General features: G+C 37.3%; 1 protein-coding gene across 2 annotated transcripts in view; it reads left to right on the forward strand.

The window, feature by feature from the left end:
* CWF19L2 (CWF19 like cell cycle control factor 2) overlaps positions 1 to 20,194 on the forward strand; it is a 185,528-nt gene that overhangs the window by 52,271 nt on the left and 113,063 nt on the right. The window contains exons 7-8 of one of the 2 annotated variants that reach the window (XM_007182672.3): positions 3,200 to 3,309; positions 16,472 to 17,127. In XM_007182672.3, the coding sequence (XP_007182734.1) occupies positions 3,200 to 3,309; positions 16,472 to 17,127 (766 nt within the window). The remainder of the gene's footprint in view (positions 1 to 3,199; positions 3,310 to 16,471; positions 17,128 to 20,194) is intronic. The other variant, XM_057553460.1, reaches the window with a different exon arrangement.

The raw sequence follows: 20,194 nt of genomic DNA on the forward strand, positions 1-20,194 counted from the left end.
GCCTAGTTCCTTTTCATTTACTTGATCTTTTTTTTTTTTTTTTTAAAGGATTTTCTTATTTATTTATTTATTTATTTTTGGCTGTGTTGGGTCTTCGGTTCGTGCGAGGGCTTTCTCCAGTTGCGGCAAGCGGGGGCCACTCTTCATCGCGGTGCGGGGACCGCTCTTCATCGCGGTGCGCGGGCCTTTCTCTATCGCGGCCCCTCCCGTCGCGGGGCACAGGCTCCAGACGCGCAGGCTCAGCAATTGTGGCTCACGGGCCCAGCCGCTCCGTGGCATGTGGGATCTTCCCAGACCAGGGCTCGAACCCGTGTCCCCTGCATTAGCAGGCAGATTCTCAACCACTGCGCCACCAGGGAAGCCCCATTTACTTGATCTTTTATGTTTCTATCTTACGCCTTTGTCTGCAGCATATTCCTCTGTTCTTTTATTTTGTGTAACTTACTATGTTCGTCCTCACTTTTCCGCAGGCTGCAGGGTCGTAGTTCCTCTTGCTTCTGGTGTCTGCCCCGTTGTGGGTGATGTTGGTCCAGGGGCTTGTGTAGGCTTCCTGGTTGGAGGGACTGGTGCCTGTGCTCCGGTGGTTGGAGCTGGGTAGGCAGGGCTGTGGCAAGAGCTGTATTTTGGGGTATCTCGAGCATAGGATGACTTTTGGCAGCCTTTCTGCTGATGGTGGGGGTTGTGTACCTGTCTTGCTGGTTGTTTGGCCTGAGACATCCAGCACTGGAGCTTGCAGGCTGTTGGGGGGAGCCAGGTCTTGTTGCTGAGATGAGGACCTCTGGGAGAGCTCACTCTGATTAATATTCCCTGGGTCCAGGAATTCTCTGGAGGTCCAGTGGCCAGGACTTTGTGCTTCCACCGCAGGGCTCAGGTTCAACCCCCAGCTGGGGAACCAAGGAAGAACTTGCAAGCCACGTGGTGTGGCCAACAACAAACAAACAGAAAGACAAGAAAAAAAACAGAAAAGAGACAAAAACCAAGAGAAACAGAAAACCAAAAGGAAGCAAACAAAACCAAAAAGATCCAAAAAAAAACCCACAAAGAAAACAAAGTAGACAACCACCAACCAAACAAAAATACCTCAAAATGAAAACAAACAGTAGAAACATAACTAACAAAAACAATACAAAAAGCAAAGATGACAAAAAATAAACACACAAAAATGACAAGAAAACAAAACGAAACAAACAGAAAAAGAGAAAAAAACTCCAAAACAAAAAAGAAAAAAAAGACAAAAAGAAACAAAAAAGACAAAACAAACAAAAAACCCCAATAGACCAATAAAAAATACATTTAAAATTTTAAATGAATAAAATTAATTAAAACAACAAAACAAAACAGAACAAAATAATTCCCTAGGGGCTCTGCTATCAGTTCCTTTGCCCCCACGGTGAGCCATAGCCAACCTCCACCTCCCCAGGAGGCCCTCAAAGACCTTTCAGGTAAGTCTGTGGACCTGCTGTGGGCAGTGTGGTTGCAACACAGACTCTGACCTGCCCCAACTCCCATGTGCACATGTCCCCAAAGTCCACAGCTGCCAAAGCTAGACCCATCTCAGTTCTGGGAGCACTCATCTATTCAGTTGTTCTGCAGGTGTTGGATATACCAGGCTGATCGTGGGGGTTAAATCTGTGGCTTGTGCAGCTGTACGGAGAGATTTTAATTCCTCTTCCTTAGTCGTACAGCCATGGGGGCTCAGCTTTGGTTTCGGTCCCATCTCGGTGTGTGGGCCAACCTCAAGCATCTGCTCTCCACCCAGGTGAGAGGGGGCGAAGGCAGCAACTGAGTGGGAGATTCTTACTCGCTTAGGTGGGATTGGCCAGAGGTGGTGATCGATTGGGGCATGCATGCTTGCTCAGGCAGGAGGGAATAAGGTGCCTACGACTGGGGCATGCACACTCGCTCAGATGTGAGGGGGACAAGGTTGCAATGACTGGGGCATGGGCTCTCTGTTGGGAATCCCTCCCAGTGGCCATGGAGGCCGGGGCTGACGTGTGGGGAGAGAGGCTGTGATGGTGGACCCGCCCCTTGTGTGCCACTCAACAATGGCGCCTTGCTTCTAAGGTAGTCCTACTTCTTCCAGGAGCATTCCCAGCTGCAGAGCTCCTCAATCCTGTCCCCACAGGCTGTCTCTGTGCAGCTGAGCTCCTCACTCTCATCCCTTCAGGCTGTACCACACAACCAACACAGTCCTCTCCCTGGGTCTGCTCTCCTAACATCTCGCGTCAGCACCCAGCCCCTGCCCACATTAGTGGACACCTGTCTCAGGCTGAGGTGCGCAGGGCTGTGATACAGACTGTCCATGGAAGTCTTGTTCTCTCCTGACTGCCACAGATCAGCCACTGCACTTTCTTCCAATAGCCCCTGAATCCACCCCTCTATTTCAGCATATTTTGCCACTGGTAAGGGGGCCTCCATGGGTGTGGTAATCTCTCCTCTCCTTCAGCTCCTCCCCAGGAGTGTGGATCCCATCCTGTTTCCTCTTTTCCTTTTCTTCCCTTTCTCTCCTTCATCCTACCTGGTTACGCAGGGATCTTCTCTTGTCCTTTTAGGTGTCCAGTATCCTCTGCTAGTGTTCAGCAGGTGCTCTATGCGAATTGTTCCACTTGTAGGTATATTCTTGATGTACTTATGGGGAGAAGTGAACCCCAGGTCCTCCTATTCCACCCTCTTGACTGCTCTCAGCTCCTTATTTGTTCTTTGTGTTGTATCTGAAATAGCTTTTCCACCCCATGTGTATACCTTTATTCCTTATTTATTTTTAGGAATGCCCTTCCTACTCTTATCTTTGATTATAGAAATCCAACTCATTTTTTCAGCCTGGTTTGTGAAATTTTCCCTGACCTCACATTTAGAGGCAATTCTTCCTTTATTTTCATTTTTGTATAACTTTATAGCTCTTTATAATATTTATCAAATATTATTTTTGTTATAATTATTTATGTCCTTTTATTGTCATTCTCTTAGGTGGCAGTGTTTTTGAGGGTAGTTTTATTTTTTCCTTTCTCGTAATTGTGGAACTGTACCTTGCATATATAGGCACTCAAGTATATGTTGAATTTTAAATGTATTTATGATTTTTATATATTCAAGGAATAATATATAATTTTATAGTTAGAAATCATTGTAGTACCAATAAGTATTCTGCATAACCATGTGAAAAGTATAACTGACATTTAATATTGGAATTTAATTTCAGTAGTAGAAGATGGTGGTTTAAGCTGGCTAAGGAAGTCTTACCAAAGAATGAAGGAACAAGCTGAGAAACAAAATAGAAATTTTGAAGACATTGTAGCTGAAAGATATGGGGTAAGTATTAAGGAGATACATATTATTTTCAGAGTTATATGAGAAATTAACTTTGTCAGTGTTTTGTGCCAGGAAACACTTTTGAATTGACTTGATACTAAATTTCAAATGTGTATATTGCTATAGCCATTTTTTGCTTTTCATTTTTATGTAAACCTGTGTAGCATATTTGAATATAAAACTCAATGAATATAAAATTTAAGTATGTAAAATTTAAGTATGCATGTGTTTAATGTAAAAGCAACATTTTCTTCTTGTGAGGAAATTTAAATAATATAAGAAAGCCTCCATAGTATACCTCTGGACATAACCACTGTTAAAAATTTTGTATATTTCAGAGATTTTAGTTTATTTCAGAGTTTTTGTTGTATTCTAGAGTTTCAGATTGTAACAGTTTTTCTGTTGTTGTTTAGAGAGTGTGCATGTGTACTTTTTTTGTTTTGCTTTTAAAAAGTGATATTTATTTTTTCTTCCAGTTTTATTGAAATATACTTGGCATACAGCACTATATAAGCTTAAGATGTGCAGCATAATGATTTCACTTACATACATAATGATTACCAAGTGTGTGTGTGTGTGTGTGTGTGTGTATGTGTATGTATAAAACAATGGAATCATGAAGCACTATATTTTAGAAGCAGCTCCCCCATTTACCATGGGTGAATAATCTTTCTGTTTCAGTAGCTATTGGTGTCCTGTTTTTCTTTTTTAATTTCAGAAGAAAGAAGGTTTAGGAAGGAATAGGCAAACAAAAAAAAAGTGAGAGAGAAAAATTATCCTTTGTTTTAAGAGAATCTTTGTTAATATTTTGATTTTTTTTTTCAATTTTTTTCTGGTTATTATATACTTTTAAAATAAGCAGTTTTATAAAAGTAGGCTCATAGAATACATCCTGCTTCTTTCACTTACACAAACAGACATAGTTGGATGCCAGTAAATGTGTATATTTTAATGACCTCTTAATATTTACATATATATTTATATGATTTTACCGTTATTTATTTAATTTCAGTGGAGGGACATTTATATATTTTTATTTTCTCCCCTGTGAAACAACACTGTGCTGATCATCTTTTCCAATGCATTTTGCTTACTTACCTTGTTATTTTCTTACATGAATTACTAAAAGGGAAGTTGTCAATTTAGAGGATATAGACACTTAAAGTGAGATATGTATTGCAAAATTTCTGTATAGAAATATTGAAGAAATTATACTCAGTAAAATGACTTTTATTACATGATTTTCAATACTAGTACTATCATTCTTTATAGTCAGTGCTACTGTGATTGGTAAGCAGACTTTTTCTTTGCTTTTATTTTTATACATTTGTTTACTACCAAAGTGGGATATTTTTTTCATATTGTTTTGGCCATTTGATTGATTATTGATAGTATTTATCCATTTTGGTATATTTATTTATTTTTTAAAAAATTTTTAAATATTTTATCTCATTTTATTTTTATTTTTTGTTTCTTATTTTTTTTAAACATCTTTATTGGAGTTTAATTGCTTTACAATGGTGTGTTAGTTTCTGCTTTATAACAAAGTGAATCTGTTATACATATACTTATGTCCCCATATCTCTTCCCTCTTGTGTCTCCCTCCCTCCGACTCTCCCTATCCCACTTCTCTAGGTGGTCACAAACCACCGAGCTGATCTCCCTGTGCTATGTGGCTGCTTCCCACTAGCTATCTATTTTATGTTTGGTAGTGTATATAAGTCCATGCCATTCTCTCACGTTGTCCCAGCTTACCCTTCCCCCTCCCTGTATCCTCAAGTCCATTCTCTACTACGTCTGGGTCTTTATTCCCGTCTTGCCACTAGGTTCTTCATGGCCTTTTTTTTTTTTTTTCCTTAGATTCCATATATATGTGTTAGCATACCGTATTTATTTTTCTCTTTCTGACTTACTTCACTCTGTATGACAGACTCTAACTCCATCCACCTCATTACAAATACCTCCATTTCATTTCTTTTTATGGCTGAGTAATATTCCATTGTATATATGTGCCACATCTTCTTTATCCATTCATCCAATGATGGACACTTAGGTTGCTTCCATGTCCTGGCTATTGTAAATAGAGCTGCAATGAACATTTTGGTACATGACTCTTTTTGAATGATGGTTTTCTCAGGGTATATGCCCAGTAGTGGGATTGCTGGGTCGTATGGTAGTTCTCTTTTTAGTTTTTTAAGGAACCTCCATACTGTTGTCCATAGTGGCTGTATCAATTTACATTCCCACCAACAGTGCAAGAGTGTTCCCTTTTCTCCACACCCTCTCCAGCATTTATTGTTTCTAGATTTTTTGATGATGGCCATTCTGACGGGTGTGAGATGATACCTCATTGTAGTTTTGATTTGCATTTCTCTAATGATTAAGGATGTTGAGCATTCTTTCATGTGTCTGTTGGCCATCTGTATATCTTCTTTGGAGAAATGTCTATTTAGGTCTTCTACCCATTTTTGGATTGGGTTGTTTGTTTTTTTGTTATTGAGCTGCATGAGCTGCTTGTAAATCTCGGAGATTAATCCTTTGTCAGTTGCTTCATTTTCAAATATTTTCTCCCATTCTGAGGGTTGTCTTCGTCTTGTTTATAGTTTCCTTTGCTGTGCAAAAGCTCTTAAGTTTCATTAGGTCCCATTTGTTTATTTTTGTTTTTATTTCCATTTCTCTAGGAGCTGGGTCAAAAAGGATCTTGCTGTGATGTATGTCATAGAGTGTTCTGCCTATGTTTTCCTCTAAGAGTTTGATAGTGTCTGGCTTTACACTTAGGTCTTTAATCCATTTTGAGTTTATTTTTGTGTATGGTGTCAGGGAGTGTTCTAATTTCATACTTTTACATGTACCTGTCCAATTTTCCCAGCACCACTTATTGAAGAGGCTGTCTTTTCTCCACTGTATATGCTTGCGTCCTTTATCAAAGATAAGGTGACCATATGTGTGTGGGTTTATCTCTGGGCTTTCTATCCTGTTCTATTGATCTATATATCTATTTTTGTGCCAGTACCACACTGTCTTGATTACTGTAGCTTTGTAATATAGTCTGAAGTCAGGGACCCTGATTCCTCCAGCTCCATTTTTCGTTCTCAAGATTGCTTTGGCTGTTTCAATACAAATTGTGAAATTTTTTGTTCTAGATCTGTGAAAAATACCAGTGGTAGTTTGAGAGGGATTGCATTGAATGTGTAGATTGCTTTGTGTAGTAGAGTCATTCTCACAATGCTGATTCTTCCAATCCAAGAGCATGGTATGTATATCTCTCCATCTATTTGTATCATCTTTAATTTCTTTCATCAGTGTCTTATAATTTTCTGCATACTGGTCTTTTGTCTCCTTAGGTAGGTTTACTCCTAGATATTTTATTCTTTTTGTTGCAATGGTAAACGGGAGTGTTTGCTTAATTTCACTTTCAGATTTTTCATCATTATTGTATAGGAATGCAAGAGATTTCTGTGCATTAATTTTCTATCCTGCTTCTTTACCAAATTCATTGATTAGCTCTAGTAGTTTTCTGGTAGCATCTTTAGGATTCTCTATGTATAGTATCATGTCATCTGCAAACAGTGACAGCTTTACTTCTTCTTTTCTGATTTGGATTCCTTTTATTTCTTTTTCTTCTCTGATTGCTGTGGCTAACACTTCCAAAACTCTGTTGAATAATAGTGGTGAGAGTGGGCAACCTTGTGTTGTTCCTGATCTTAGTGGAAATGGCTTCAGTTTTGCACCATTGAGGACAATGTTGGCTGTGGGTTTGTCATATATGGCCTTTATTATGTTGAGGAAAGTTCCCTCTATGCCTACTTTCTGCAGGGCTTTTATCATAAATGGGTGTTGAATTTTGTTGAAAGCTTTCTCTGCATCTATTGAGATGATCATATGGTTTTTCTCCTTCAGTTTGTTAATATGATGTATCACGTTGATTGATTCGCGTATATTGAAGAATCCTTGCATTCTTGGAATAAACCCCACTTGATCATGGTGTATGATCCTTTTAATGTGCTGTTGGATTCTGTTTGTTAGTATTTTGTTGAGGATTTTTGCATCTATGTTCATCAGTGATATTGGCCTGTAGTTTTCTTTCTTTTGTGACATCTTTGTTTGGTTTTCATATCAGGGTGATAGTGGCCTTGTAGAATGAGTTGGGGAGTGTTCCTCCCTCTGCAATATTTTGGAAGAGTTTGAGAAGGATAGGTGTTAGCTCTTTTCTAAGTGTTTGATCGAATTCACCTGTGAGGCCATCTGGTCCTGGGCTGTTGTTTGTTGGAAGATTTTTAATCACAGTTTCAATTTCAGTGCTTGTGATTGGTCTGTTCATATTTTCTATTTCTTCCTGGCTCAATCTTGGCAGGTTGTGCATTTCTAAGAATCTATCCATTTCTTCCAGGTTGTCCATTTTATTGGCATAGAGTTGCTTGTAGTAATCTCTCATGATCGTTTGTATTTCTGCAGTGTCAGTGGTTACTTCTCCTTTTTCATTTCTAATTCTATTGATTTGAGTCTTCTCCCTTTTTCTCTTGATGAGTCTGGCTAATGGTTTATCAATTTTGTTTATCTTCTGAAAGAACCAGCTTTTAGTTTTATTAATCTTTGCTACTGTCTCCTTCATTTCTTTTTCATTTATTTCTGACCTGATCTTTATGGTTTCTTTCCTTCTGCTAGCTTTGGGGTTTTTTTGCTCTTCTTTCTCTAATTGCTTTAGGTGCAAGGTTAGGTTGTTTATTCGAGATGTTTCCTGTTTCTTGAGGTAGGCTTGTATTGCTATAAACGTCCCTCTTAGCACTGCTTTTGCTGCATCCCATAGGTTTCGGGTCGTCGTGTCTCCATTGTCATTTGTTTCTAGGTATTTTTTGATTTCCCCTTTGATTTCTTCAGTGATCACTTCGTTATTAAGTAGTGTATTGTGTAGCCTCCATGTGTTTGTATTTTTTACAGATCTTTTCCTGTAATTGATATCTAGTCTCATAGCATTGTGGTCGGAAAAGATACTTGATACGATTTCAATTTTCTTAAATTTACCAAGGCTTGATTTGTGACCCAAGATATGACCTATCCTGGAGAATATTCCATGAGCACTTCAGAAAAATGTGTATTCTGTTGTTTTTGGGTGGAATGTCCTATAAATATCAATTATGTCCATCTTGTTTAATGTATCATTTAAAGCTTGTGTTTCCTTATTTATTTTCATTTTGGATGATCTGTCTATTGGTGAAAGTGGGGTGTTAAAGTCCCCTACTATGATTGTGTAACTGTCGATTTCCCCTTTTATGGCTGTTAGTGTTTGCCTTATGTATTGAGGTGCTCCTATGTTGGGTGCATAAATATTTACAATTGTTATACCTTCCTCTTGGATCGATCCCTTGATCATTATATAGTGTCCTTCTTTGTCTCTTGTAATAGTCTTTATTTTAAAGTCTATTTTGTCTGATATGAGAATTGCTCCTCCAGCTTTCTTTTGATTTCCATTTGCATGGAATATCTTTTTCCATCCCCTCACTTTCAGTCTGTATGTGTCTCTATGTCTGAGGTGGGTCTCTTGTAGACAGCATATATATGGGTCTTGCTTTTGTATCCATTCAGCCAGTCTGTGTCTTTTGGTGGGAGCATTTAATCCAGTTACATTTAAGGTAATTATCGATGTATGTTCCTATTCCCATTTTCTTAAATGTTTTGGGTTTGTTATTTTAGGTGTTTTCCTTCTCTTGTGTTTCTTGCCTAGAGAAGTTCCTTTAGCATTTGTTGTAAAGCTGGTTTGGTGGTGCTGAACTCTCTCAGCTTTTGCTTGTCTGTAAAGGTTTTAATTTCTCCATCAAGTCTGAATGAGATCCTTGCTGGGTAGAGTAACCTTGGTTGTGGGTTTTTCTCCTTCATCACTTTAAGTATTTCCTGCCACTCCCTTCTGGCTTGCAGAGTTTCTGCTGAAGGATCAGCTGTTAACCTTATGGGGATTCCCTTGTGTGTTATTTGTTGTTTTTCCCTTGCTGCTTTTAATATGTTTTCTTTATATTTCATTTTTGATATTTATATTAATATGTGTCTTGGCGTGTTTCTCCTTGGATTTATCCTGTATGGGACTCTCTGTGCTTCCAGGACTTGATTAACTATTTCCTTTCCCACGTTAGGGACATTTTCAATGATAATCTCTTCAAATATTTTCTCAGTCCTTTTCTTTTTCTCTTCTTCTTCTGGGACCCCTATAATTCGAATGTTGGTGCGTTTAATGTTGTCCCAGAGGTCTCTGAGACTGTCCTCAGTTCTTTTCATGATTTTTTCTTTATTCTGCTCTGCAGTAGTTATTTCCACCATGTTATCTTCCAGGTCACTTATCCGTTCTTCTGCCTCAGTTATTCTGCTATTGATCCCGTCTAAAGTATTTTTAATTTCATTTATTGTGTTTTTCATCATTGCTTGGTTCATCTTCAGTTCTTCTACGTCCTTGTTAAATGTTTCTTACATTTTGTGTATTCTATTTCCAGATTTTGGATCATCTTTACTATCATGATTCTGAATTCTTTTTCATGTAGGCTACCTATTTCCTCTTCATTTGTTAATTCTGGTGTGTTTTTACCTTGCTCCTTCATCTGCTGTGTGTTTTTCTTTCTTCACATTTTGCTTATCTTACTGTGTTTGGGGTCTCCTTTTCACAGGCTTCAGGTTCGTTGTTCCCGTTGTTTTTTGTATCTGTCCCCAGTGGCTAAGGTTGGTTCAGTGGGTTGTGTAGGCTTCCTGGTGGAGGGGACTAGTGCCTGTGTTCTGGTGGATGAGGCTGTATCTTGTCTTTCTGGCGGGCATGTCCATGTCTGGTGGTGTGTTTTCGGGTGTCTGTGGCCTTATTATGATTTTAGGCAGCCTCTCTGCTAATGGATGGGCCTGTGTTCCTGTCTTGCTAGTTGTTTGGCATAGGGTGTCCAGCAATGTAGCTTGCTGGTCGTTGAGTGAAGCTGGGTCTTGATGTTGAGATGGAGATCTCTGAGAGATTTTCTCCGTTTGATATTACGTGGAGCTGGGATGTCTCTTGTGGACCAGTGTCCTGAAGTCGGCTCTCCCACCTCAGAGGCACAGTCCTGATGCCTCCTGGAGCACCGAGAGCCTTTCGTCCACACGGCTCAGAATAAAAGGGAGAAAAAATAGAAAGAAAGGAAGAAAGAGAATAAAATGAAATACAATAAAATAAAATAAAGCTATTATAATAAAAATAAGAAAAAAATTAGTAAGAAAAAATTTATTAGGAAAAAAAAATTTTTTTTAATTTTTAGAAATAAGTTTTATCAATTTTGTACAATAAAAAATAAGAAAAAAATTAATAAAAAAATTTATTAAGAAAAATTTTTTAATTTTTTTAAAATATAAAATATGAAAAAACTTATTAAGAAAAAAATTTTTTTAATTTTTAAAAATAAAAAATAAGGGAAAAATTAAGGAAACATTTATTAAGAAACAAAATTTTTTAAGTTAAAAAAAACAAAAAAACCCAAAAAACCGACACACCGAATCCTCGGACAAATGGTGAAAGCAAAGCTATACAGACAAAATCTCACCCAGAAGCATACACATACACACTCACAAAAAAAGGAAAAGGGGAAAAATTAATATCTCCTGCTCCCAAAGTCCACCTCTTGAGTTTGGGATGATTCGTTGTCTATTCAGGTATTCAACAGATGCAGGCACATCAAGTTGTTTGTGGAACTTTAATCCGCTGCTTCTGAGGCTGCTGGGAGAGATTTCCCTTTCTCTTCTTGTTCGTACAGCTCCCGGGGTTCAGCTTTGGATTTGGACCCGCCTCTGCGTGTAGGTCGCCTGAGGGCATCCGTTCCCTGCCCAGACAGAACGGAGTTAAAGGAGCAGCTGCTTTGGGGGCTCTGTCTCACGCAGGCGGGGGGAAAGGAAGGATATGCCTGCGGGGTGAGCCTGCGGCGGCAGAGGCCAGCGTGACGTTGCACCAGCCCGAGGCATGCCGTGCGTTCCCCCGGGGAAGTTGTCTCCGGATCACGGGAACCTGGCCGTGGAGGGCTGCACCGGCTCCCGGGAGGGGCGGTGTGGAGAGTGACCTGTGTTCACGCACAGGCTTTTTGGTGGTGGTAGCAGCAGCCTTAGCCTCTCATGCCCGTCTGTGGGGTCCGCGTTGATAGCCGCGGCTCGCGCCCGTCTCTGGAGTTCGTTTAGACGGCGCTCTGAATCCCGTCTCCTTGCGCGCCGTAAAACAAAGTGGCAAGAAAAAGTCTCTTGCCTCTTCGGCAGCTGCAGACTTTTTCCTGGACTCCCTCCTGGCTAGGTGTGGTGCGCTAACCCCTTCAGGCTGTGTTCACGCCGCCAACCCCAGTCCTCTCCCTGTGATCTGACTGAAGCCCTAGCCTCAGCTCCCAGCCCCGCCCGCCCCAGCGGGTGAGCAGACAAGCCTCTCGGGCTGGTGAGTGCTGCTCGGCACCGATCCTCCATGCGGGAATCTCTCCGCTTTCCCCTCCACACCCCTGTGGCTGCGCTCTCCTCTGTGGCTCTGAAGCTTCCCCCTCTGCCACCCACAGTCTCTGCCCGTGAAGGGGCTTCCTAGAGTGTGGAAACCTTTCCTCCTTCACAGCTCACTCCCACTGGTGCAGGTCCTGTCCCTATTCTTTTGTCTCTGTTTTTTCTTTTTTCTTTTGCCCTACCCAAGTACGTGGGGAGTTTCTTGCCTTTTGGGAGGTCTGACGTCTTCTGCCAGCGTTCAGTGGGTGTTCTATAGGAGCAGTTCCACGTGTAGATGTAATTCTAATGTATCTGTGGGAAGGAAGATGATCTCCGCATCTTACTCTTCCGCCATCTTGTCCCCCTCCTCTGGTATATTTATTTAAGACCGTTTAATAAGTCTGTTCAAATTTCTTCCTGTTAGTTTCATGTTTATTTTTTTACTTTGTTTATATTTGCTATGAATATATTTTAAATATTTTTACCTAACAAAACCTATCAGGTTTTTCTTTTATAATTTAATGTTCTTGGTATAATTCATTGACAGGCCTTCTCCACCCTCAAGATCATAAAAATGCACTCCTATATTTCTTTTGAGAACTTGTTCAGTTTTATTTTTATGGATAGCTTTAATATTTTTGAAATACATATTTGTGTATAGTTTAAAATAAGCATTTAACTTTCTTTGTCTTTAGTCATTTATAATATATTGAATGAATTATTTTTTTCCCACTAATTAGAAATGACACATTTATTATATATTACATCATTTTTTATAAAATCAGTCTATTTCTTTACTCTGAAATCTATTTTATTGATTTTTTTGTTTCCTGGAATTAGTATCATACTATTTTAATTACTGTAGTTTTCAGTAACTCATTCAGATAGCAAATAATTAGTGAACACCTACTATGTGACAGGGTAAGTCTTCTTTTATTAGTCACTAAAAAGTAACTTTATATTCTTATGTGTGCTTTTATTTGTTGTTAAATTTAGAATCAATTTTGTTAAGTTCAAGCTCAAAAGAAACAGTTTTCCAAAATACATTATAAATTTACAACTCATTTTGGAATTTTGATTTAAATTTAATTAAGTGTGTAGATAAATCACGGACAATTAATATCTTTGTAATGTTGAGTAATCTTATCCTAAAATACTGGTTATTTCTCAATTCAAATTTTTTAAATATTTTTATTGGAGTAGAGTTGTTTTACAATGTTGCATTAGTTTCTACTGTACAGCAAAGTGAATTAGCTATACCTGTAAATATATCCCCTCTTTTTCGGATTTCTTTCCCATTGAGGTCACCACAGTCAATTCAAATTTTTATTTATGCTCTTCAATACATTTCTCCATTCAGTTGTTATGCATGTATCCTTAAGATATTTTTATTTTTTTCAGTTGTATGCTGAATCTTTGTTCTCTTATGTTTTCTGAGTTGCCTGGTGCTAGTCTGCCCATTTATTTAAACTCTTGTCATTAAATCTATAGTGGGTTTTTTTTTTAATTGGGTTATATGGGAAAATAGTTATATGTAAATGGTGATTACTTTTGCTTTTGCTACTCAGTATTACAATATTTAAACTTTCTTGTATTCTTGAAGTAGAATTTCAGGACTTTGATTAATAACACTTTTCTTTCTGTGTTTAAGTGATAACTTCTTGCATTTAAGATGAAGATTGTCATCTTTAGAAAGTATCTTTGCATTCAAAGTTTATGCAAAAGTTTTTTTGTTAATTTGCTTTTGCTTTTAAATTAGGAATGGGTATCTAATTTTTATGAAATAACTTTTTTGGTATCCTTTGAGATACTGTGATTTTTTTTTTTTCTTCCGTTAATGAGATGAATTGCCTGAATACATTTCATAACATTGGACCATTCTTGCATTCTTTGACTCCTATTTGATTATGGCATTTCCTTTAATATACCACTACATTAAATTTGTTAATATTTTATTTTGAAAATATATCTTTATTTATACATAACATGGCCTTTAGTTTTCTTTTTATGTTTTTTTAGGGGTTATTATGAGTTTATGTTTTGAATTGTGAACTTTTATATAATTTTTTTCTAAACCTTTGTTTTTTAGATTTTTTTTTGATGTGGACCATTTTTAAAGTCTTTATTGAATTTGTTACAGTATTGCTTCTGTTTTATGTTTTGGTTTTTTGGCCGTGAGGCATGTGGGATCCTAGCTCCCCAACCAGGGATTGAGCCCTCACCCCTTGCATTGGAAGATGAAGTCTTAACCACTGGACCACCAGGAAAGTCCCTTATGTAATTTCTTAATGCTCTAGAACAGTTAAGAATCACAGAGTGAGGCATTTTGACATAGTAGTTAAAAACATTGGCTTTGTAGTCAAATAGTCCTGAATTTCAATACAGTGTTTGTTACTCTTGCTATGTGACCTTAGCTTCATTTTTATTTTTCATTTTAAAAACACGGCTGTTAGTATCAGTATCATAGAATTGTTGTGAACATTAATAATAATTTGAATGCTTTTCATCTTCCAGGTACTGTTAAAATACTTCATGTATAATTAAACTTATTTAATACCCATAATTGTACTATTATTCTTGTTTGGTAAATGAGGAAACTGAGGCAGACAGAGTTTAAATAACCAAGATTATGTAGCTCATGAGTAAATTTGAACCTAGGCATTGTTTGTAGAGCCCACTTAAATGATACAAAAGATGTAGTAAAATAAGCATTGGATAAATTGTGGTAACTGCTGTTTTTGTTTTTGTTATTACCATATTTGATTTAATCTAAGAAGCCACTAATTGTAGATACATCATCAATTTTTGTATCACCAAGAAAAAAAAATTTGCCTATGAGGCAATGCTTAAATTATGAAAATATTCCCCCCCACTGCCATCAGTTTCACTCTATTGATGTTGTCATTAAATTTAAGAAACATGTTAAACCTGAATTTTGAAAAAATGAAATATAATGGATTATCTCTGCCTAGACTAAGATGATAACTTTCCATCTCAACTCTCATATTTTATTGAAATAATTTGAAATTTTAATTACAGTTTACTATAAATTTAAAAAATATGCATTTATCCTTGACAGTTATATTCTTCACTACTACAAGAACAGTTACTTAGACTTAACCATTGCATTTGCCATTTGGTTTATAGCATGCACTCCTTTTTTCAGAGATCTTTGCCCTAATTCATTTATGGTTTGGCTTAATGATCCTGAGTAATTTCCCCCCCAGAATTAGTAAGTGATTTACTTTTTGATTCCTTTCATTTTGGAAAATGACTTTCTTTTGTCCATGTCAAGGAAAGATAATTTGACTGAGTTGAATTCTGTATATAGAATTATTGCCTTATAATTTTTTATAAAAATTTGATCTTTATTCCACTATCTTCTATCATTTAGTATTGTAAGCGAATAGTTGATAACAGTCTGACTTTCTTTCCTTTGTAGGCAATGTGTTATTTACCTAACTCGCATTTGTTTACATGCTCACACTCCCTTCTCCCCTGATCCAATCTTTGTGAAGAATTTTTTTTCTGAATGAATTTTGAGACTCAGGAATTAGGATCTTTTATGTATAAGTCTTTGTATGCTTCACTTTCTCCCCTCCCCTAAGGCTGTTCGGTGAGCCCTTTGGATCTAGAAACTTAGATGAGGAAATTTTCTCTCTCTTTTTTTTGTTAATGCTCCTATTATCTTTCCTTTTTCTTTTTGCAAGTACTAGTATATGCATATTAGATTCTGTAGAATTAATTGTCCATGTGTCTTTTCTCTATAACTTACATCAATTCACCATTTTTTCCTAAGTATGGCGAATTCCCAGGCTAGTGTTGAATTCACAAATTTGGATTCAACACTTTCTATTCTTCTACTCACTACATGCATATTTTTGAACATAGTTTAATTATAAGTCTTTATTATTCTTGAACTGCTCTTTTTTTATGAGAATCTATTTTGTTTTAGCATTGTAGTAACATCTTGACTCTCACTGACTGTAGGAATTATTTTTTAAAAAATTATGTTTTTATTGTTTTCTGAATTACATTTTGTTTTAGTGCTGGTCATTTGGTCAAAGGGCTCCTTTTGAGCTCCCAGGATATTTTCATTATTTGGTAATTTTTCATTGGTTATTCATATTTTTTTTTAAGTATTCATTTTATGGTAGTGTGTTTCCTTGCTAGGGCTGCCATAACACAGCTCCACAGGCTGGGTGGCTTAAACAACAGAAATTTATTTTCTTACAGCTCAGGAGAATGGAAGTCCAAGATCAAGATGTTAGAGGGTTTGGTTTCTTCTGAGGCTTCTCTTCTTGATTCATAAATGACTGCCTTCTTGCTCTGTCCTCACATGATCTTTTATCTGTGTGTGCACATTCCTCATGTCTCTTTGTGTGTCCAAATTTCTTCTTCTTACAAGGACATCAGTCACACTGGATTAGGGCCTAACCCAGTGACCTCATTTTAACTTAATCACCTCTTTAAAGATCCTGTCTACAAATGTGGTCATATTTGGTGGTACTAGGGGTTAGAGGTTCAACATATAAATTTGGGGGGGACATATTTCAGGCCATGTCAAGTAGGATGATTGTATGCGTCTTTTATTACCCTTTGTTGAGTTTTTCTTTCGTTGTGCTACATGACAGTGTATCGTGACACAGTGGCATGTGGGGTACAAGTCATTGAGCCATTTTTAATTTTAAATATCTTAATTTTTCCTTCTTTCTAGTCAATGGAAATCTTCCAGTTGAAATTAAAAGAAGCTGAGAAAACTGCATTTATGAAAGAAGACTGTAGACGAGAACGGTGGAGGAAACCAGCATACTCAGATAGAGCACAAAGTACTCAGGAAAGTAGAAAATCAGACTCGGTAAAATATAATAAAAGTTCAAGAGAAAGATATAATACAACAGATATTGCAAAGAATATCAATAAAGATAAGTTTAGTGGTGATGAAAAAGATAGTAGATCTGGGTCTTTAGAAGCATGTAGAAAAGAATCCAGTCCAAAACAAAATCAAGAGTTTTCTTCTCATATAAATTTGAGACCTAAATTCTTAAGACCCTCTGATGAACTGTCACTTCATAGCAAGAACAGAAATTTTGAACCATCTAGTTCATCTTCAGCACTGGTCTCTCAGGGTTCTGTACATTGTGGTTTTCGAAAATCCACAGAGAACAGTGAAGAAAGTTTATCATGGTGGAGTCGATCTGATGGGAGAGAAGGAGACAGGAAAAATTCAAATCGAAAACCATTAGAAACCAGTCACAGTGTTGACCGTGGACAAGTTTCAGAAGACGTGAGAGAAAAATCACAGGGTGAAAGCTTGAGAGAGGACTCTCTGAAAAAAGAACACCTACAGGATACAAAGTCTTCGCTTGCTGGGTATTTTTTCATTTGTTTTTTAAACTGATAAATGAATATTAAGGTCCAGAGGATTCAGGGAACTGAACTGTATTTTTAGAGCATCAGTTACTAATTAGATATGAGTTATGATTTTCTATTTCTTAAATTCGATGGAAGAGATAGGATATGCACTTTTAACAATTTAGTAATTCCATTTTGTGGATTGTATTTCATTTCACAACATATTTAACAAAAAGAGCTGGAAGATGAATTCAGTAGCTATATATTTCCTCAAAATTTATTGCTTTTTTGCAATCTAAAAAACTAAATGAGTTTAGTAATTCTTTTAAATGGATATGCTACAAGAAATATTTTGGTAGATTTTGTTAGTACTGCCATATTACTTCCAAAGGAAATTGCTGCATTTTAAAGTATAATCATAATTGTAAATATTGCATGCCTACTGGAGGTCTGGGAGACTGAAGGAAAATATGCTGCCATAGCCCAAATATAAAGTGAAAAAGCTATGTGAAAGATCCTGCAGAGGGAAGCATGAATTTTGGTGGTGGTTTTGCAGATAAAGAAATCCACTTTGATAGTTGACAGGTTTTAAAGCTAATGTTAGAGTTTTTTTTTTTTGTAATACACACATCTTTTAAAAAAAAATTATTTAGGCTGCGCTGGGTCTTAGTTGTGACATGCGGGATCTTTAGTTGCGGCATAAGGGCTCCTTAGTTGCGGCATGCATGCAGGATCTAGTTCCCTGACCAGGGATCGCACCCAGACCCCCTGCAGTGGGAGCACAGAGTCTTACCCACTGGACCACCAGGGAAGTACCCTAATGTTAGACTTCTGAAAGCAAAATATAGATAGGATAGTGGTTGTACCCATAATGATTAGGAAAATAGGCAGCACTTATTGGTTTTATTATACTTGTACCTGTAGCACTTATATATAGGGCTGAGTCAGTCGATCAGGAAACCCAGGTTGAATGGGATCAAACCTAGGAAAACTTGATTTAGCCATAGGGCTGGCACTATTTGAAATAGCCATAAATAGAAAATGAGTATCCAAAGGATAATAACTAACTTATACTTGAATGATCATTAAAATACGTTTTAAAATACCACCAAATGAATGGGACACTGAAGGAAGAGGTTTTAGGAAATAATAGAATTCATTGGTGGCAGTAGTAGGTATAAGCATTGTGTTTTGGGGTCATGAGTCTGGTAAATCACTTTTGTTAGTGACTCCATCTGAAGCTGTGGATTATAGAGCACAGTGTGTAGCTTTCAGTAGGAGGGAGACAGGGAAGCTGGCAAAATCTGGACTGAATGATGGGAGGCCCAGTCACATGGGCTCTGGTTCACGTCAGGGCTTTGTTCCCAGGAAACGAAAGGAGAAATCCAGTTGTATTGACTGGATAAACATGGTAGGGATTAGAGAATGTCTAAGGCTGTATACATATATAATTGTCCAGGCTTCACTCCAGGTACTGTGGAAGGTAGACTATTTCCAGTCACCAGTTGCTAGTGGGATGAGGCTCTTATTTCCTGATATCATTAGGGTTGGCTTAACATTTGGGTGATCTGTAGGTGTTTACTTCTGTGACTGCAGCTAAGCAGAATATGTAAGCAAGCTTACATTGTTAGTATTCCTTCTGGTTCTATAATTGCTTCATGTTTATATGTTGTAAACTTCTCATAGATATACTGTAATACAGGAACTCATTAAAAGCTTTATGTTTTGGTCTGAAGACAGTATTCTTTGTTAGCTGTGTTAATTTTGATGTTACAGATGTTTTGAGGCTTTCCATGAATTCCATGATTGGCTGGAGAGGGAAAGGACAGTCTAGGAATATTCCACATATATGTAAAACAGAAAAGAATTCCTGAGCATGTAGAGTGGTATAAAGTGAGAAACCAAGAGTGGGACCTTGAAGAATGCCTGTTTTCAGGGAATGGAAAGATTCAGTGAAGGATTGTTAGAAGCTGTTAATTTGTCTGAACATTATCCTGGGTATACGTTGAATTCTTTATAAAATGCCAGAATTTTAGGGAGCTTTAGAACCAATGAATTTTAGAACTAGAAAAAAAATCATAGAACTGATTTTAGAACTAGAAGAAATTATAGACTGACCTGGGCATTTTCCAGATGCAGAGACTGAGGCAACTGAGATGGTGACTTGCAGAGTGCGATGTAACTGGGGTTGCCAGATTTAGCAAATAAAAATGTTTGGACATACTTAAACTAAAAAAAAAAAAATTATTTTTTACCTGAAATTCAAATTTAACTGGGTGTTATGTGTTTTATTTGGCAACTGTACATAGCACTTGGCCATTTCTTGAGTCTGTGACCTTTTTACAAGAGATAACATAATTATAATCATCTCTGGGTATCCACCAGGGGATTGGTTCCAGGACCCCAGCAGATACCCAAATCTGGAGATGCTCAAGAACGTTATATAAAAAGGTGTAGTAGTATTTTTATGTATAACCTACACACATTCTCCCATATTCATTCTCCCTTCCTTCCTTCCTTCCTTCCTTCTTTCCTTCCTTTCCTTCTTTCCTCCCTCCCTCCCTCCCTTCTTTCTTTCTATTTTTTTTGATGTGGACCATTTTTAAAGTCTTTATTGAATTTGTTACAATATTGCTTCTGTTTTATATTTTTGGTTTTTTGGCTGCGAGGCCTGTGGGATCTTAGCTCCCTGACCAGGGATTGAACCCAAACCCCCTGCATTGGAAGGCGAGGTCCTAACCACTGGACCGCCAGGGAAGTCCCCTCTCTCATATACTTTAAATCATCTATAGATTACTTATAATACCCAGTACAATGTAAATAGTTGTATATACAGTGTAAATTCTATGTAAATAGTTGCCAACTCTCGGCAAATTTAAGTTTTGTTTTTTGGAACTTTCTTAAAGTTTTTTTCTAAATATTTTCAATTCCTGGTTGGTTGAATCTAAGGATGGGGATCCCATGGATACTGAAGGGCTGACTGCCATTTTATATAAGGGATTTGAACATCTGTAGATTTTGGTATCTGCATTGGGTCCTGGAATATACCAACAGATAACTGTACTATTCTGAATCTTATTTTTTC

The sequence above is a fragment of the Balaenoptera acutorostrata genome, chromosome 9 (assembly GCF_949987535.1).
Source record: "Balaenoptera acutorostrata chromosome 9, mBalAcu1.1, whole genome shotgun sequence".
In the NCBI taxonomy this organism is placed as follows: Eukaryota; Metazoa; Chordata; class Mammalia; order Artiodactyla; family Balaenopteridae; genus Balaenoptera; species Balaenoptera acutorostrata.